The 18,649-nt window shown below is 40.1% G+C and overlaps 1 protein-coding gene and 1 long non-coding RNA gene across 6 annotated transcripts in view; one reads left to right on the top strand and one right to left on the bottom strand.

Annotated features, from left to right (window-relative positions):
- The window catches only part of ephb2b (eph receptor B2b), a 368,312-nt gene extending 364,444 nt beyond the window's left edge, over positions 1–3,868 (top strand). For all 4 annotated transcript variants that reach the window (XM_061977650.2, XM_061977648.2, XM_061977651.2 and 1 more), the window contains exon 16: positions 2,321–3,868. In XM_061977650.2, the coding sequence (XP_061833634.1) occupies positions 2,321–2,429 (109 nt within the window). In that variant the 3' untranslated portion in view covers positions 2,430–3,868. The remainder of the gene's footprint in view (positions 1–2,320) is intronic.
- The window catches only part of LOC133617595 (uncharacterized), a 232,822-nt gene that overhangs the window by 1,547 nt on the left and 212,626 nt on the right, over positions 1–18,649 (bottom strand). The window lies entirely within an intron of this gene.

Here is an 18,649-nt window from a genome sequence, read left to right as displayed (position 1 = left end):
GGACTTGGAGGTGCTGATTCTCATCCCAGTCGCTTCACACTCGGCTGCGAACCGATCCTGCGAGAGCTGAAGATCCTGGCCAGATGAAGCCATCAGGACCACATCATCTGCAAAAAGCAGAGACCTAATCCTGCAGCCACCAAACCGGATCCCCTCAACGCCTTGACTGCGCCTAGAAATTCTGTCCATAAAGGTTATGAACAGAATGGGTGACAAAGGGCAGCCCTGGCGGAGTCCAACCCTCACTGGAAACGTGTCCGACTTACTACCGGCAATGCAGACCAAGCTCTGGCACTGAGCATACAGGGAGGGGACTGCCACAATCCGACAGTCCGATACCCCATACTCTCTGAGCACTCCCCACAGGACTTCCCGAGGGACACGGTCGAATGCCTTCTCCAAGTCCACAAAGCACATGTAGACTGGTTGGACAAACTCCCATGCACCCTCAAGGACCCTGCCGAGAGTATAGAGCTGGTCCACAGTTCCACGACCAGGACGAAAACCACACTGTTCCTCCTGAATCCGAGGTTCGACTATATATATATACACATATACAGTTGCGCTCACCTTTCTTCCACTCATGCTTAATGGTTGTGTGAAGCTATTTATTGACAAAAGAAAGTACCCAAATGACCCTGATCAAAAGTTTACACACCCCAGTGACTTTGATCTGATAACATGCACAAAAGTTGACAGAAACAGGTTTGAATGGCTAATCAAGGTTCCAATCCTCACCTGTGACATGTTTGTTTGTAATGAATGTGTGTGTATAAAAGGTCTGTGTGTGTATAAAAGGTCAGTGAGTTTCTGGGCTTCTGACAGACCATTGCATCTTTCATCCAGTGCTGCACACATGTTTCTGGATTCTGAGTCATGGAGATGGCTGTTTCAAGATGTGCACTATGGAGGCACTTGAAGAAAAAATGGGCTGCATGGTCGAGTCGCCAGAAGAAAGCCATTTCTGCGCAAATGCCACAAAGTATCTCGGTGACATTACGCCGAACAGCACAGAGACAAGCCTCAAAACTTCTGGAACAAAGTCATTTGGAGTGATGAGACCAAAATTGAACTTTTTGGCAACTGCAGCCCATTTTTCTTCAAGTGCCTCCTTATTGTGCATCTTGAAACAGCCACACCACAATTTTTCAGAGAGTGCTGTATTTCAGCTGAAGTTATTTGTGGATTTTTCTTTGAATCTCGAACAATTTTCCTGGCAGTTGTGGCTGAAATCTTTGCTGGTCTACCTGAAGCCCTCATTGGCATTCTCAATTCCTTGGATATCTTTTTATACCCCTTTCCTGTTTTATGGAGTTCAATTACCTTTTCTCGCAGATCCTTTGACAATTATTTTGCCTTCCCCATGACTCAGAATCCAGAAACATGTGTGCAGCACTGGATGAAAGATGCAATGGTCTGTCAGACGCCCAGAAACTCACTGACCTTTTATACACACACATTCATTACAAACAAACATGTCACAGGTGAGGATTGGAACCTTGATTAGCCATTCAAACCTGTTTGTGTCAACTTTTGTGCATGTTATCAGATCAAAGTCACTGGGGTGTGTAAACTTTTGATCAGGGTCATTTGGGTACTTTCTTTTGTCATTTTGATTTAAAAAGAGTAAACACAGTTGTTTGCCAATAAATAGCTTCACACAACCATTAAGCATGAGTGGAAGAAAGGCTTTTGTGTTATCATTCATATTCTCTGAAGAATGGCCAAGAAATCATACATTCTCCCAGGGTATGTAAACTTATGAGCACAACTGTACATATATATATATATATATATATATATATATATATATATATATATATATATATATATATATATATACATACACATAATATATATGTGCATATATGTATACATATATATATATATATATATATATATATATATATATATATATATACACATAATATATATGTGCATATATGTATATATATATACACACACATATATTATATATCCATCCATCCATTTTCTACCGCTTATTCCCTTTTGGGGTCGCGGGGGGCGCTGGAGCCTATCTCAGCTACAATATATATATATATATATATATATATATATATATATATATATTATATACAGTATATATAATACGTTGCCCATGTTTTTTCAGGTAATTAGAGATTCCGGTGCTTTTTAGACTTTGTAGACCAGTCCCCTGGTGAGTCTAGGATACTTGGTTAAGCAGAAAAGTGAACATGTTATGTCAAGACAGAACTTCTTGTCTAAGTCCAAAAGGTGCCATGACAATGTGAAGGTGCTGCCATGGATATTTTAAAGCTGCCTTTTTCTGCGCTCACAGCGACATCCTGAGGGTGGGCGTGACGTTAGCGGGCCACCAGAAGAAGATCCTCAACAGCGTCCAGATGATGCGGGCCCAGATGAACCAGATCCAGTCCGTGGAGGTCTGACCTTTCCTCGAGCGGAGTCGCGGTCGGGGCCTGGCGGGCACCGAGGACGGAGCGGACGCTTTGCCAGTGTGGCGTTCTCCTCCACTCTTTACCACCCCACCCCCCCACCTCACCCCCCATCCTCAGGGGTTGGCCATGGAGACTTCTGATGGCAAAAAAACAAAAACAAAAACAAAACAAAAAAAACGAGTGACCAGCAACACTTTTTCTCTTCCATCTTTCACCACTTTTCATTGGTACTTTGGTTTGTTCTCATCATTTTGTAAAGAATTTTGTAAGGAAAAGGAGACAAACGGCGCTTGTGGACATTGAAAGAGAAGAAGAGGTTGTAAAGGAGATGGATTGCGTGGCAAAGCTACCCTTTAAAAGGGCACCATAGAAGGCAAGAAGGGTGTGGACATGCCCATATAAGGCAAGAAGGGTGTGGACATGCCCACCATGAAATGGACCCTTTTGGCACAGACTGCTTGCTGTCAGGGAAATGTTCATCAAGACAGGAAAAAAAAATCTCCTTCATTTTTAATATTGTGTGAAATGTTGTGCTGAAGACCCCCAGGATAGGCAACAATATTTGTACCTCGCCCCCCCCCCCCCCCCCTAGTGGACATATCAAGACTTTTGCAAAGCATGCTGGGTAACATTCTTCCAAATAGACTGTACAACCACCAGGTCTTTCTGCAGTTTCTCTATCATAATATTCACTTCATACCATTTCTTATTGGGGTTTTGTTGTGCAACACGCTACATCTTCCATTGCAATCATGTACATAAACACAGCTCTGATGGCGTCGGGAAGGAGGGGCGTGTCACTACGCCATCGCTCCACGCATGCGCCAAGTCGACGTCACTTCCGTTTGACAGCAGCTGTTTTTGTGCACGCAGTCACTGTTACCATGCTTTTGTTACTCCTGTCACCTTGGTTCGGATAACATAACAATTAATAATCCAGTATTTATTTCGAAACCTAAAACGATGTGCTCAGCAGCCTTAAATGGCAAACAAATCTATATTTGTTTTGCTACTTTATTTACATCAATTCACAATACTATCATTCAAAAGTTTACATTTTGATAGGACGCATATGTAACCTATTTTTATGGACTTGCCTCTTTGTGATGTTCAATTCCTGTTATAAGCTGTTATACCAGGGGTCGGCAACCCGCGGCTCCGGAGCCGCATGCGGCTCTTTGATCAGCAGCTTACTTGCTGAACACCCCCAATTTTCCCGTGAGACTTCCGGATTTCAGTGCCTCCCGCAGAAAACATCCCGGGATTAATATTCACCGATTTTCACCCTTACAGCTATAATAAGGGCATGCCATGATGGTACAACATTTGGGGCCCTCTACTATCTGTATTAACAGCGTGCCAGCCCAACGCTAGTTATACAATATACATCTTCTGCTTGCACACGTACGTGACAGCAAGGCATACTTGGTCAACAGCCACACAGGTTACACTGACGTGACCATATAAAACAACTTTAACACTCTTACTAATAATGCGCCACACTTTGAACCAAAACCAAACAAGAATCCATCCATCCATCCATCTTCTTCCGCTTATCCGAGGTCGGGTCGCGGGGGCAGCAGCCTAAGCAGGGAAGCCCAGACTTCCCTCTCCCCAGCCACTTCGTCCAGCTCTTCCTGTGGGACCCCGAGGCGTTCCCATGCCAGCCGGGAGAGATAGTCTTCCCAACATGTCCTGGGTCTTCCCCATGGCCTCCTACTGGTCGGACGTGCCCTAAACACCTCCCTAGGGAGGCCTTCGGGTGGCATCCTGACCAGATGCCCGAACCACCTCATCTGGCTCCTCTCGATGTGGAGGAGCAGCGGCTTTACTTTGAGTTCCCCCCGGATGACAGAGCTTCTCACCCTATCTCTAAGGGAGAACCCCGCCACCCGGTGGAGGAAACTCATTTGGGCCGCTTGTACCCGTGATCTTGTCCTTTCGGTCATAACCCAAAGCTCATGACCATAGGTGAGGATGGGAACGTAGATCGACCGGTAAATTGAGAGCTTTGCCTTCCGGCTCAGCTCCTTCTTCACCAGAACGGATCGATACAGCGTCCGCATTACTGAAGACGCCGCACCGATCCGCCTGTCGATCTCACGATCCACTCTTCCCTCACTCGTGAACAAGACTCCGAGGTACTTGAACTCCTCCACTTGGGGCAAGATCTCCTCCCCAACCCGGAGATGGCACTCCACCCTTTTCCGGGCGAGAACCATGGAATCGGACTTGGAGGTGCTGATTCTCATCCCAGTCGCTTCACACTCGGCTGCGAACCGATCCAGTGAGAGCTGAAGATCCTGGCCAGATGAAGCCATCAGGACCACATCATCTGCAAAAAGCAGAGACCGAATCCTGCAGCCACCAAACCGGATCCCCTCAACGCCTTGACTGCGCCTAGAAATTCTGTCCATAAAAGTTATGAACAGAATGGGTGACAAAGGGCAGCCTTGGCGGAGTCCAACCCTCACTGGAAACGTGTCCGACTTACTGCCGGCAATGCGAACCAAGCTCTGGCACTGAGCATACAGGGAGCGGACTGCCAGTCCGATACCCCATACTCTCTGAGCACTCCCCACAGGACTTCCCGAGGGACACGGTCGAATGCCTTCTCCAAGTCCACAAAACACATGTAGACTGGTTGGGCAAACTCCCATGCACCCTCAAGGACCCTGCCGAGAGTATAGAGCTGGTCCACAGTTCCACGACCAGGACGAAAACCACACTGTTCCTCCTGAATCCGAGGTTCGACTATCCGGCGTAGCCTCCTCTCCAGTACACCCGAATAGACCTTACCGGGAAGGCTGAGGAGTGTGATCCCATGATAGTTAGAGCACACCCTCCGGTTCCCCTTCTTAAAGAGAGGAACCACCACCCCGGTCTGCCAATCCCAAACAAGAATGACAAACACATTTCGGGAGAACATCTGCACCTTAACACAACATAAACACAACAGAACAAACACCCAGAATCCCATGCAGCCCTGACTCTTCCGGGCTACATTATACACCCCTGCTACCACCAAACCCTGCCCCCACCCCAAGCCTGCTCCCTCACACATCAACCCCCCCCCCCTCTGTGCGTCGGTTGAGGTGGGCGGGGGTATATAATGTATCCCGGAAGAGTTAGGGCTGCATGGGATTCTGGGTATTTGTCCTGTTGTGTTTACGTTGTGTTACGGTGCAGATGTTCTCCCGAAATGTGTTTGTCATTCTTGTTTGGTGTGGGTTCACAGTGTGGCGCATTATTAGTAAGAGTGTTAAAGGTTTTTTTTTATACCGCCACCGTCAGTGTAACCTGTGTGGTTGTTGAACAAGTATGCCTTGCTGTCACCTACGTGAGCAAGCGGAAGCCCCATACAACATGTGGCTTATCAGGCACGCTGGTTGTAGTGGGCGCTATATGCTGTACCATCACGGCAAGCATGACGCTGACAAGCGCCATTCATTTAAAACTCGCGTGCCGCACCAGCTTAAAAATTCCATATAAAGGTGTGGGCAGCGTGTCTGAGACCTCTGATTTATACATAGCACAAAGCAACAAAAAAAAAGTTATATGCATTACATTTAAAATTTTAAAAATTTGTGCGGCTCCCATTGTTTTCTATAATTTGTGAAACTGGTCAAAATGGCTCTTTGACTGGTAAAGGTTGCCGACCCCTGTGTTATACAGTATATGCCTTGAGCTCTTATTTTGAAGGAGTGGTGACACGTTGTGGTGCAGCGGAGTTTGAAAACAAAGGAAATAAATTGGTCCAACGTGTCACCACTTCCGCTCTTAGCGCCTTCAAAATAAGAGCTCAAGGCATATACTGTATAATCAGAATCAGAATACCTTTATTGTCATTGTATGTAAACAACGAAATTGGTTAGCAATCCAGCTCAGTGCTTTTAAAACAAACCTACATAAAATAGTCTTAAGACTACAACAATAATAAAACAATTTAAAAACATATTGCACAGTAGATCTTGTATCAGAGGTAAGCAAGTAATAAAGTGGTGAGTGTTCAGGTAAGTGCAGCTCTAGGATAGAAACTGTTTTTCAGTCTATTTGTCCTTGCTTTGATGGTCTTATAACGCCTCCCTGAGGGCACGAGTTCAAGCCAGTGGTGACCTGGGTGGGATGAGTCCCTGAGGATGCTGTTTGCTCTCCTGTTGCAGTGTCTCTTATGCAGGTCCTCTGGAGATGTAAGAGGACATGCAGTGATCTTCTGGGCCGCGTTTATGACCCCCTGTAATCTCTTTCTCTCTGCCACTGTGCAGCTAGAAAACCACACAGAGATGCCGTAGGTCTTATAACAGGAACTTAACATCACAAAGAGACAAGTCCATAAAAATAGGTTCCATATATATACATTTAAGTTACAGTAAGTGCCTTTATTACGCAATGGGTGTCAGGGCGTCATTCATGGCAATGACAGAAGAGTGAAAAAGGGTTGAAATTGTGGCTATAATACTCCCAGATGTATTTTTTGTTTCGAATCCACCCATTTTTCATGTTCATAATCGTCTTCCCTTTACTCCAAGGTAAGCTATTTATTATACAAAATGTTAGTAAAACATTCAAATACATCGCAGAACCTGCGTCGTAGAGATAATAAAAAAGCAAGTCCAGGAAGTGACGTTGTCCTCACGCATGTGTGGACCGATCCTGTCTTCCGGTACCCATAGACATGTTATTAAGTAGACGCAGCATTGGCTGCTGTGACGCGAGAAATTGGGCCGCCATGTTGAAGTGGTGACGAGGAGCCTAAACTGACAGTTGACGGGTAGAAAACAAAGATGCTAAACTGACAGTTGACAGGCAGAAAACAAAGATGCTAAACTGACAGTTGACAGGCAGAAAACAAAGATGCTAAACTGACAGTTGACAGGTAGAAAACAAAGATGCTAAACTGACAGTTGACAGGCAGAAAACAAAGATGCTAAACTGACAGTTGACAGGTAGAAAACAACGATGCTAAACTGACAGTTGAAAGCTAGAAAACAAAGATGCTGAACTGACAGTTGACAGGTAGAAAACAAAGATGCTAAACTGACAGTTGACAGGTAGAAAACAAAGATGCTAAACTGACAGTTGACAGGTAGAAAACAAAGATGCTAAACTGACAGTTGACGGGTAGAAAACAAAGATGGTGTTCAGTGTTTTCCTGCTCAAATGAGCGGACTGTTGAAAATAGGAATCGGGGGATCACTTTTCACAAGTAAGACTCAACATTAACGTACTGTTGGTTGTATTTTGTGAAAAGAATATTAGCACAGAGTTGAGAAGGAGCAAAGATCTTCAATAGTACTGAAATCCTAGCCGCTAGCAAACAAGAGTTTGACCATAATAGAATTGCTTGTCAATGAAATTAATGACATTTAAAAATGTCATACGTGAATAACATAAAGTTGAAATAAATGATTGTGACACCTAAAACAAAATTCACCAGCCGCCCCTGATTATGATGCATTCTCATTTTAGGCAAAATATAAGACAATACTTTAACAGTATATTTGTAACCAGGAATAAGTCTTCAAGTAACAATATTCAAATACTAACATTGTTGGGTAAGACAGAATTTGCTTTTATTCTGAATCCAGTGAAACGGATTGGTGGTTTTAGCTGATATAAAGACTTTCAGGTGTTTATATATGTTTATGTTGAAGTATTTGGCAGACGCTTTCATCCAAAGCGACATACATAAAAAATACATATAAAACAATCAGTGTAAACATGATCATTTAAGGGAAGAATGGAATAGAAAATATCAATACAAAGTGTCAAGACAGAATAAACTCAGCAACAGAGATACAGTCTATAAGATATATAGATATCTAATGTATTCATACATTGTTTATGTAGCATTTTTATGTAACCTAATCATATTGTTTCTTCAACTTCAAAATAGCTGACCCTTCTCTGGGATTATATTCCCAGTTTTGATCTGGTCACTTATAGCATATAAGAATATTCTATTACTGTTAAGAAAACTATGAAAACATGTGTCCTTTATCATAGCTACACGTATGACAAAAAAGCGGGTGAAAATCAGTGGTATTCAGTTAGGTAAGATGAATTAAATGCTTGCTCCTGCCAAATGAATTGCACTGATCACCACTCCAAGATGGCGGCCCCATGTCTCGGCAGTAGCGCTCCATGCTGCAGTTGACAGGTACCCTTAGAACATGTCTATGTGGCTTCCTGTCCCGGTGGTCCGACTTCCGTCTGTCAGTGCCCAGTTGTCTTCTCCTGGAAACTGAAGTGCGTTTCCAGAAGCTTCCAGACCTCAGTGGCCCGCCTAGGTAGCTTCCACATGACTTGAAGCTCGCAGCGAAGAATCGTGAGCTCACCAGCCGGAGCCAAATGACGATAATTCCCGTCCGCGCGGCGCTTCCGCGTGAGTCCGTCTTCATTTTCCTTCCGCCCGTTTTTGTTGACTGTTTACAGGCCAGCACGTGCCCGCTGCTGGTTCCGTTATTGAGCGGAAGTATGAGTGAGGTGTTTCCTGCATGACGTATTTATGTCTTGTTTTCATTTGAGCGCGCACACGAGGTTAGCAGTGGTAGCATTTGAAGCGGAGCAATAATCAAGAGAAGAGATGCTGCAGTCATTTTTGTACACTGTGACAAACAAGCCATGACAAATGGAATAAAAGTAAGTCATACATTTACTTGCTCCGGAAAGTATTTACATTTCATGCAGAATGACAATGATGTGAATTGAAAGAAGAATGGCACACAAATTAATACCAACAAGCAAACCATCCCAATGTGGGTTAGCACCTTCATACGCTGCATCTGGAAAGTTTTCACAGCGCTTTACTTTTTCCACATTTTGTTACGTCACAGCCTTATTCCAAAATCGAATACATTCATTTTTGTCCTCAAAATTCTACACACAATACCCCATAATAAAAATGTGAAGTTTTTTTTTAAATTTAATCGTAAGTAGGGGTGTAACGGTACACAGAAATGTCGGTTCGGTTCGTACCTCGGTTCAGAGGTCACGGTTTGGTTCATTTTCGGTACAGTAAGAAAACCACAAAATGTACATTTTTTGGTTAATTATTCCTACTTGCCAACCCTCCCGGATTTTCCGGGAGACTCCCGAAATTCAGCGCCTCTCCCGAAAACCTCCCGGGACAAATTTTCTCCCGAAAATCTCCCGAAATTTTGGCGGAGCTGGAGGCCACGCCCCCTCCAGGTTTATTGTTAGGCAGTTTCATTAATGTCCTCAAAGCGCGGCAACAACACATAACAACAGCAGTCACGTTTTGTCTACCGTAAAGCAGTTTGTCTGTTGTAAACAGCAATGTTGTGACACTCTTAAACAGGACAATACTGCCCTCTACTGTACATGCATATGTGACAATAACATGTAAGTTTTTTAGAGAGTGCAGTGCACAACTCCGAAGCGGAATGCATCATCAGAGAGGGTGTTCAGCATGGTTAGAAAAATAGTGACAGAGAATAGAACAAGGATGGACAATTGAACCCTTAACTCAACAATGAGTAGATGAGTGTTATGTGTGTATATGTGTAAATAAATGAACACTGAACGTCAAGTATTTCTTATATATATATATATATATATATATATATAATGAAAAAAAATTATATATATATATATATATATATATATATATATATATATATATATATAGTCAAGTATTTCATATATATATATATATATATATATATATATATATATATATGTGAAATACTTGACTTGGTGAATTCTAGCTGTAAATATACTCCTCCCCTCTTAACCACGCCCCCAACCACGCCACCCTCCACCCCCCACCTCCCGAAATCGGAGGTCTCAAGGTTGGCAAGTATGATTATTTACCAAATTTGTAAACAATGGCTTTATCCTTTTAACATTGGGAACACTATAATAATTCTACTCACGTTAATCAACATTAAACTGCCTCAAGTTGTTGCTCAGATTAAATAGAATGACAAAACTTTTCTTCTACATATAAAAAGTGCAACATTAAACAGTTTCAAGTCAACTCATCATGCTTCATTTATTACAGCATTTGGGAAGCCTGTAGTTGATTTATTATGTAAATGTTATATTTTTATCAACATGTGATAGCAGGGACCCTGCCATTCAAAACTAGGCTGCTGCATTACTAATGATTAATGTAACTATAGCTGCAAAAATGGTACAATAGCAACAGGAGAGACTACACGCACACACCGAAAAATGAGCTAACGTTACGCTAAAAGCTAATTAGCTAATTATCCCGAATTTTCCGGGAGACTCCCGAAATTTAGCGCCTCTCCCGAAAACCTCCCGGGACAAATATTCTCCCGAAAATCTCCCGATTTTCAGCCGGAGCTGGAGGCCACGCCCCCTCCAGCTCCATGCGGACCTGAGTGAGGACAGTCTTTTCTTCACGACGGGAGGACAACAGGGTGACAAGAACTAAATCATCCATACTAGAGATAAATTGTATTATTATGTTTATCTTACCTAAAAATAAATATATTTATTAATTAAAAAAACAAAAGCGAAATACATTTTTACTATATTTTGCTAAAAACATCAAAATTAATTGCATTTTTATTTGTATTTTTTCTGACTCCTTATTACATCCAGCCATAGAATTATACATTAAAATAAACATATTTGAAATAATTAATTTTAAATGATCATAATTCATTTAAAATGACCATATTTAATGATTAAAATAATTGCTTGTTTATCAACAACTTTAGCATTTTATTCATTACATTTTGAAGCTCTCAGAAGCCAAGTTATGTTATATTCCTTAAGATTTATTTATGCAAGGATATATATATATATATATATATATATATATATATATATATATATATTTATGCAAGGATATATATATATATATATATATATATATATATGTATATATATATATATGTATATACATATATATGTATGTGTGGGGAAAAAAATCACAAAACTACTTCATCTGTACAGGCCTGTTTCATGAGGGGTTCCCACAATCATCAGGAGATTTTAAATCTCCTGATGATTGAGGGAACCCCTCATGAAACAGGCCTGTAGAGATGAAGTAGTCTTGTGATTTTTTTTCCCACACATACATATATTGCGCTCTACTACGGTATCGAGCACTATTTTTTGGATAACCTTATTAAGACATATATATATATATATATATATATATATATATATATATATATACATATATATATATATATATATATATATATATGTATGAAATACTTGACTTGGTGAATTCTAGCTGTCAATATACTCCTCCCCTCTTAACCACGCCCCCAACCACGCCCCGCCCCACCCCTGACCACGCCCCCCGCCCCCCACCTCCCGAAATCGGAGGTCTCAAGGTTGGTATGCCTTTACCTCAAGCCAGGACTGCGAGCGAGCTGAGCTGCAGTTTGTTTCTAGAAGGTCAACGGGCTCATAGTGATGTTACTAGTAGTTGACTGGGAGGTGTTTATTTTAATTTGGTGAGAGTACGCTGCCTGATGATTACCTGCTAAACACTAAGCACTGACTACATGCGCTCTGAATACGCACTGCTGATTGGCTGTTACCGCCTTTTGTGTAGCCAATCAGATGGTTGTGTGGGTGGGACAATGCTGGGTGCTGAGACTTTAGCTTAGAAACTCGTTCGGTACACCCCCGTACCGAACAGAAACCCCCGTACCAAAACGGTTCAATACAAAACACGTACCGTTACACCCCTAATGGTAAGTATTTACAGCTTTTGCTCAATACTTTGTTGATGCACCTGTGAATACGATGCCACACCTATCGTTGGGCACTTTCAACCATTCCTCTTTGCAGCACCTCTCAAGCTCCATCAGGTCTAATGAGAAGCCTTGGTTTTCATCCAGGATGTCTCTGTACATTGCTGCATTCATCTTAGTCTAGTCAGGGAGGTGACCAAGAACCCGATGGTCACTCTGTCAGAGCAACAGCATTTCTCTGTGGACAACCATTTTCTGCACCAATCAAGCCTGCATGGTAGAGTGGCCAGACGGAAGCCATTCCTTTGTAAAAACGTTTGCCATAATGAACCTGAAAGACTCTCAGACCATGAGAAACTCAATTCTCACCATTTGATTGGCAGCAGTTAACGGGTTATGTTTAAAAGCTCATACCAGCATTCTTCCCTGCTTGGCACTCAGCATCCGGGCTTGGAATTGGGGGTTAAATCACCAAAAATTATTCCCGGGCGCGGCGCCGCTGCTGCCCACTGCTCCCCTCACCTCCCAGGGGGTGATCAAGGGGATGGGTCAAATGCAGACGACAAATTTCATTACACCTAGTGTGTGTGTGACAATCATTGGTACTTTAACTTAACTTTAACTTTACACATACAAACTGGAGCACACAAAATAGCACATTTAATAAAAAAACATTATTATGGTCTTACCTTTACTTATAAATGAAGTCCATGCGCCGCTGTTGTGCTGGATTAATGAACCCCCTGACGGGAGTGTTATATCAACTAAAGCCCTCACTTCAACTTTCCACGTGCAAGATTGAATCTATTTAAAAACGTGTAACCGAGGGTTTATAAATGTCGCCTACACTGTATGAAACTACAAAATAACAAACACGGAGGCTCCAGTTTACACGAGGACCACTTTATTTACATTCTTTCAAAAACTTCCGCTCCACTCCAACGTGTCAAAATTCCGCTCTTAGCGCCTTCAAAATAAGAGCTCAAGGCATATACTGTATAACAGCGCATAACAGGAACTTAACATCACAAAGAGGAAAGCCCATAAAAATAGGTTACAAAAGTTATTTAATAAGAAGCCAAAAGGTGCAAAAACAATCATGTTCATGTTGGAGGAGTTGTGAATTAGGTACACCTGCAGTCTGCAGGTGTACCTAATGTTGTGGCCCTGCAGTCATTCACAACTCCTCCAACACGAACATTATTGTTTTTGCACTTTTTGGCTTCTTATGAAATAACTTTTTTAAATAGATTCAATCTTGCACGTGGAAAGTTTAAGTGTGGGCTTTAGTTGATATAACACTCCCGTCAGGGGTTGCATTCTACGCCGGGGGTGCAGGAGGCGGGATTACTGCGAGCCTCAGCCAGTGCGTCTTTTGCAGCCGTTTTATGATCGCTCAGCACAAGAAATACGTTACACACATACAGTTGTTGACAAAATACACTGTACATTATATACCTCAGCTAACTAAACTATGGAAATGTATAATATAATTCATATAGCAATACGGTCTCACTGCACAGCAGGCCAGCAGTTAGCCGAGTCATTGCGCAATCCATGTTGAGGCACTGAGTGACGTGCCTCAACTGGCTGCTGTTCACCGCACCGTCTCTTCTCAGTATTTGAACGGCAAATGTAAAAATTCAGCGATTTTTAATAAAAATAATATAAAACTGGTGAAGTTAAATGGAAAATAACTTTATAGTATAATCACTGGATACATATAACAATTTAATAAAAATGTTTTCTTTTTACATTTTTTTTCTTTCCATGATGGCACGTGAGGCCCCGCCTCACCTGCCTCTAGTGACTGCACGTCACTGATATATATATATATATATATATATATATATATATATATATATATATATATATATATATATATATATATATATATATATATATATATATATATATATCTCTCAAATCAACATAATAAGGGTGTAATGGCTCAACAATATTTTTTTTATCCAAACAACACAACAACAACAACAGCTATCATAACTATCAAAATGTGCCCACACACAAGTCCCTTTCCCTTTGGTGCTCTCCAAAACGTTAGCAACCATGTTGCTACAATAAAAAGCAAACAAAGAAAAATATTGTTTACCTAATGTCCTTGCTTCTGTAAATATTGATGGCATTTTTTTTTTTTTTAATAATCTGGGAGTTTCTGAGTTGTAAAAGGCGATCCTTCATTTTCTTGTGTCCCGGTTGTGTCTTCTCCTCAGCTGTAATTAGAAGTCCGCTCCAGGATCTTTTCCCCCAAACAAATAAAAATCCCAGTCTCATCAACTTTTCCAATTTTAAAAAAGAAATAATTCTTCCGGGCTGGTACCAGCGTGGTCAGGTTTTGCAAATGGTAGCCTGGAAAATGCTAATACCTGCTAGCTGCTTCTCATTTGTACATACTAGCAACTACTTTTGAAAGCACATTCTCTCTATCCTTGCAAAAATATTCAGCAACCGAAAAAAACTCCTTATTTTTTTGAAGAGAGTCCCGCTTCTTCAAATAGGAAGTGATGTCATGAAAATGGCAGCGCCACACAAAATGAGTACGTGGTATATTTGGCTCCATCTGAAGGTTCCTAGACCCAAAAGGTCTAGGAACTACGCTTGTCCTGTAATGAGTACAGTTTTTGATCATGCATACTGCTTTACGGCTGCAGTGGTAAAAACTACCGTTTTCCATTAAAAATAACTTTAAAATCATTTAAAAAAATGTTTATTAAAAATGTATATTTATATATATATATATATATATATATATATATATATATATATATATATATATATATATATATATATATATATATATATATATATTTAGTTTATTAAAAATAACTTTAGTTATTATACTTATACTTATACTTATTACTTATACTTATATACTTATATATACTTAAAAATAACTTAATTAATAATAATAATTATTATTATTATATATAACTTATTTATTATTATATATTTATATAACTTTAAAATCTTATTATTATTATTATTAATATATTTAAAATAACTTTAAAATCCTTTTAAAAAATGTTTATTAAAATGTTTTATATATATATATATATATATATATATATATATATATATATATATTTAGTTTATTAAAAATAACTTTAGTTATTATACTTATATACTTATATATACTTAAAAATAACTTAGTTTATTAAAAATAACTTTATTAAAAATATCTTTAAAATCTTATTATTATATATAACTTATTTATTATATTATTATTATTATTATATATAACTTATTTATTATTATATATTTATATAACTTTAAAATCTTATTATTATTATTATTGTTATTATTAATACATTTAAAATAACTTTAAAATCCTTTAAAAAAATGTTTATTGGTGAAATGGGGAAAGAACCGTATTGAAGCAATTCCAATTGGTACTGCTCTGATAACTTCCTGTCAAGTGATTCCGTACGCAGTCTTAAGCCAAAAAGAAAATGACAGTTATTCCGTGAAGAATATTCCAAAGCCTATCAGGGAATAATAATCCGTTGTACAAACCCCGTTTCCATATGAGTTGGGAAATTGTGTTAGATGTAAATATAAACGGAATACAATGATTTGCAAATCATTTTCAACCCATATTCAATTGAATATGCTACAAAGACAACATATTTAATGTTCAAACTGATAAACTTTTTTTTTTTGCAAATACCATATTTTTCGGAGTATAAGTCGCACCGGAGTATAAGTCGCACCTGCCAAAAATGCATAATAAAAAAAAGAAGAAAAGCCCGGCCAAACTTTGAAAGAAACCGCGACTTACAGTCCAAAAAATACTGTAATAATTAACTTTAGAATTTGATGGCAGCAACACGTGACAAAGAAGTTGAGAAAGGTGGCAATAAATACTGTTAAAATTGAGGAATGCTCATCAAACACTTATTTGGAACATCCCACAGGTGTGCAGGCTAATTGGGAACAGGTGGGTGCCATGATTGGGTATAAAAGTAGATTCCATGAAATGCTCAGTCATTCACAAACAAGGATGGGGCGAGGGTCACCACTTTGTCAACAAATGCCTGAGCAAATTGTTGAACAGTTTAAGAAAAGCCTTTCTCAACCAGCTATTGCAAGGAATGTAGGGATTTCACCATCTACGCTCCGTAATATCATCAAAGGGTTCAGAGAATGTGGAGAAATCACTGCACGTAAGCAGCTAAACCCGTGACCTTCCATCCCTCAGGCTGTACTGCATCAACAAGCCACATCAGTGTGTAAAGGATATCACCACATGGGCTCAGGAACACTTCAGAAACCCACTGTCAGTAACTACAGTTGGTCGCTACATCTGTAAGTGCAAGTTAAAACTCTCCTATGCAAGGCGAAAACCGTTTATCAACAACACCCAGAAACGCCGTCAACTTGCTGGGCCTGAGCTCATCTAAGATAGACTGATACAAAGTGTAAAACTGTGATCTGACGAGTCCACATTTCAAATTGTTTTTGGAAACTGTGGACGTCGTGTCCTCCGGACCAAAGAGGAAAAGAACCATCCGGATTGTTATAGGCGCAAAGTGTAAAAGGCAGCATGTGTGATGGAATGGGGGTGTATTAGTGCCCAAGACATGGGTAACTTACACATCTGTGAAGGCACCATTAATGCTGAAAGGTACATACTTCTTTTGGAGCAACATATGTTGCCATCCAAGCAACGTTACCATGGACGCCCCTGCTTATTTCAGCAAGACAATGCCAAGCCAGGTGTTACATCAACGTGGCTTCATAGTAAAAGAGTGCGGGTACTAGACTGGCCCGCCTGCAGTCCAGACCTGTCTCCCATTGAAAATGTGAAGCCTAAAATAGCACAACGGAGACCCCCGGACTGTTGAACAACTTAAGCTGTACATCAAGCAAGAATGGGAAAGAATTCCACCTGAGAAGCTTCAAAAATGTGTCTCCTCAGTTCCCAAATGTTGTTAAAAGGAAAGGCCATGTAACACAGTGGTGAACATGCCCTTTCCCAACTACTTTGGCACGTGTTGCAGCCATGAAATTCTAAGTTAATTATTATTTGCAAAAAAAAAATAAAACATCAAATATCTTGTCTTTATAGTGCATTCAATTCAATATGGGTTGAAAATGATTTGCAAATCATTGTATTCCGTTTATATTTACATCTAACACAATTTCCCAACTCATATGGAAACGGGGTTTGTAGAAAAGTGCAAAATGAGTCAAAGTGCACTTGAAGCTGCAGTAATGTTGGACCATGTTGAACTGTGCAATCTATTAAGACAAGTTTCAATCAATCAATCAATCAATCAATCAATCAAAACCTGACTACTGCCAGCTTTCACTTCCACAAGTTGGCAGGCATGCGTTCGTAAATCCAGCTTCCACTGTATTAGGAACTAAATATTGTACATTTTTAAATGAGTCTTCTTGTTATTATTTGGGGAAAACAGCACTAAAGTTCAATGGATTGTTCTAGAACCATCTAAAGTGCCAACTTGAATCTTTTTGGAAGTGTTTAGATTTACCAGCAAACATTTAGCAATGAAATGAGAACTTCAATCAAAGTTTACTTATATAGCCCTAAATTTACGAGTGTCTCAAAGGGCTGCACAAGCCACAACGGCTCAGATCCCACATCGGAGCAAGGAAAAACTCAACCCAATGCATACTTGCCAACCCTCCCGGATTTTCCGGGAGACTCCCGAAATTCAGCGCCTCTCCCGAAAACCTCCCGGGACAAATTGTCTCCCGAAAAACTCCCGAAATTCAGGCAGACCTGAGTGACGTGTTGACAACACACAACAACAGTGTCTACCGTAAAGCAGTTCGTCTGCCGTAAACAGCAATGTTGTGACACTTTTAAACAGGACAATACTGCCATCTACTGTACATGCATATGTGACCCACCCATAATGTGTCACATTTTTGTGTTGATTTATTTATTTTATTTTGTGGTTTGAATTCGTTTTTGGAGCTGTCATTACACATTTATCAGTATTCACATTGGTCAGTAGGGGGCAGTAGGGCGTTTCTTCCCAATTGAACGCCATCACCTGCAGACCGGAAGTGTCTTGTCATTCTGATGAGCGCGACCAGTCTGTGAACAATTGAAACGTCCTGTGTGCTTTTTTCCTCCTTTATAACAGGTTAGTTTTGGTGAATCAACTCACTGAATGATATCCATGTGATCTTTATAAGTTTAAGTACACATTCTGATGGTGGAGCCTAACTCTAAAGTGTTTGTGGGTTGTAGTTTGTAAATGAACACTGAAATTCAAGTATTTATTTTATTTATATATATATATATATATATATATGTATATATATATATAGCTAGAATTCACTGAAAGTCAAGTATTTCTTATATATATATATATATATATATATATATATATATATATATATATATATATATATATATATATATATATATATATATATATAACTTAACCACGCCCCCCACCCCACCCCCGACCACGCCCCCGCCCCCACCCCCCACCTCCCGAAATCGGGGGT

Source organism: Nerophis lumbriciformis, linkage group LG18, assembly GCF_033978685.3.
Source record: "Nerophis lumbriciformis linkage group LG18, RoL_Nlum_v2.1, whole genome shotgun sequence".
NCBI lineage: Eukaryota > Metazoa > Chordata > Actinopteri > Syngnathiformes > Syngnathidae > Nerophis > Nerophis lumbriciformis.
Note: the sequence above shows the minus strand (reverse complement) of the source record. Positions and strands in the feature narration are given on the sequence as shown.